Source organism: Hevea brasiliensis, chromosome 10 (assembly GCF_030052815.1).
Source record: "Hevea brasiliensis isolate MT/VB/25A 57/8 chromosome 10, ASM3005281v1, whole genome shotgun sequence".
In the NCBI taxonomy this organism is placed as follows: Eukaryota; Viridiplantae; Streptophyta; class Magnoliopsida; order Malpighiales; family Euphorbiaceae; genus Hevea; species Hevea brasiliensis.
In genome coordinates this window covers 88,601,676-88,603,007 of record NC_079502.1, presented here as the reverse complement: position 1 = coordinate 88,603,007, position 1,332 = coordinate 88,601,676, and the positions used below count along the sequence as shown (strand labels likewise).

Genomic DNA, 1,332 nt, shown 5'->3' with positions numbered 1-1,332 from the left:
GAAGAAAGAAGATAAAGACAAGAATGAATTCACTTCGAATCATGATGAAGTTAATGAGGAAGCACACAAGAAGAAGGAAGTTGGAAAAGAAGAAGAGGAAAAGTATGTGCCTCCACCACCATACAAGCCACCATTGCCATATCCTTAGAGGTTTCAAAAAGCTAAGCTAGATAAGCAGTTTGGGAAATTTTTGAAAGTTTTGAAGAAGTTATACATAAACATTCCATTTACAGATGCAATTTCTCAAATGCCCTCATATGCTAAATTCCTGAAAGAAATTTTATCAAACAAGAGGAGATTAGAAGATTATGAAACTGTGGCATTAACAGAGGAGTGTAGTGCTCTCTTACCAAATAAACTTCCACCAAAATTGAAGGATCCAGGAAGTTTCTCTATTCCTTGTCACATTGGAGATATTAGTATTGAAAAAGCATTGTGTGATCTTGGAGCTAGTGTAAGTTTGATGCCACTCTCCATTTGTGAAAAGTTAAAGGTAGGAGATTTGATGCCCACCACTATTTCTTTGCAACTAGTTGATAGATCTATCAAATATCCAGTGGGAATTTTGGAAAATGTGCCCTTAAAAGTTGGAAAATTTTTTATTCCTGTGGATTTTGTGGTTCTTGAGATGGAAGAGGATATTCACATACCTATCAGGCCATTTTTAGCCATAGCAAGGGCTATAATTGATGTAAAGAACGATAGATTAACATTAAAAGTTGGAGAAGAGGAAGTGGAATTTAATTTGAATCAGACTTTGAAGAAACATCATGGAGTTGATCCTTGTTTAAGGGTAGATGTTATTGATGAGATTGTGGAAGCAGAATTTAAGGAAAGATATCCTGAGGACCCTTTGGAGAATTGTTTGGTACATAGTAGAACAACAAAGGATGAAAATCCTGAAGTTGCAGCTTTTGCTCAAATTTTGGAAGCTACTCAAGAAGTTGTAGGAGACCAAGTTTTGCAAGTTGAAGAATTGAAATATGAAGTTGCACAACCATCTTTGCTAGATGAGAGGATGCACCACAGGTAGATCTCAAACCACTTCCATCTACATTAAGGTATGCTTTTCTTGGACCTAATTCAACTTATCCTGTCATTATTAATGCAAATTTGAGTGATATACAAGTTGAAAAATTACTGAGAGAGTTAAGAGCACATAGGAAAGTCATTGGTTACACCATTGATGACATAAAAGGTATAAACCCCACCTTGTGCATGCATAGGATTCTTTTAGAAGATAATTTAAGGCTACCATAGAACATCAAAGAAGGTTAAATCCTAATATGAAAGAGTTGGTGATGAAAGAAGTCTTGAAACTACTTGAAGCTA

At 35.4% G+C, this 1,332-nt stretch overlaps 1 protein-coding gene across 1 annotated transcript; it reads left to right on the top strand.

The window, feature by feature from the left end:
* The first annotated feature begins 247 nt into the window (after nt 1–247).
* Nucleotides 248–1,033, top strand: LOC131169397 (uncharacterized). Its single transcript, XM_058128617.1, has one exon. It carries the CDS (start codon nt 248–250, stop codon nt 1,031–1,033), a length of 786 nt encoding a protein of 261 aa, XP_057984600.1.
* Nucleotides 1,034–1,332: the final 299 nt, after the last annotated feature.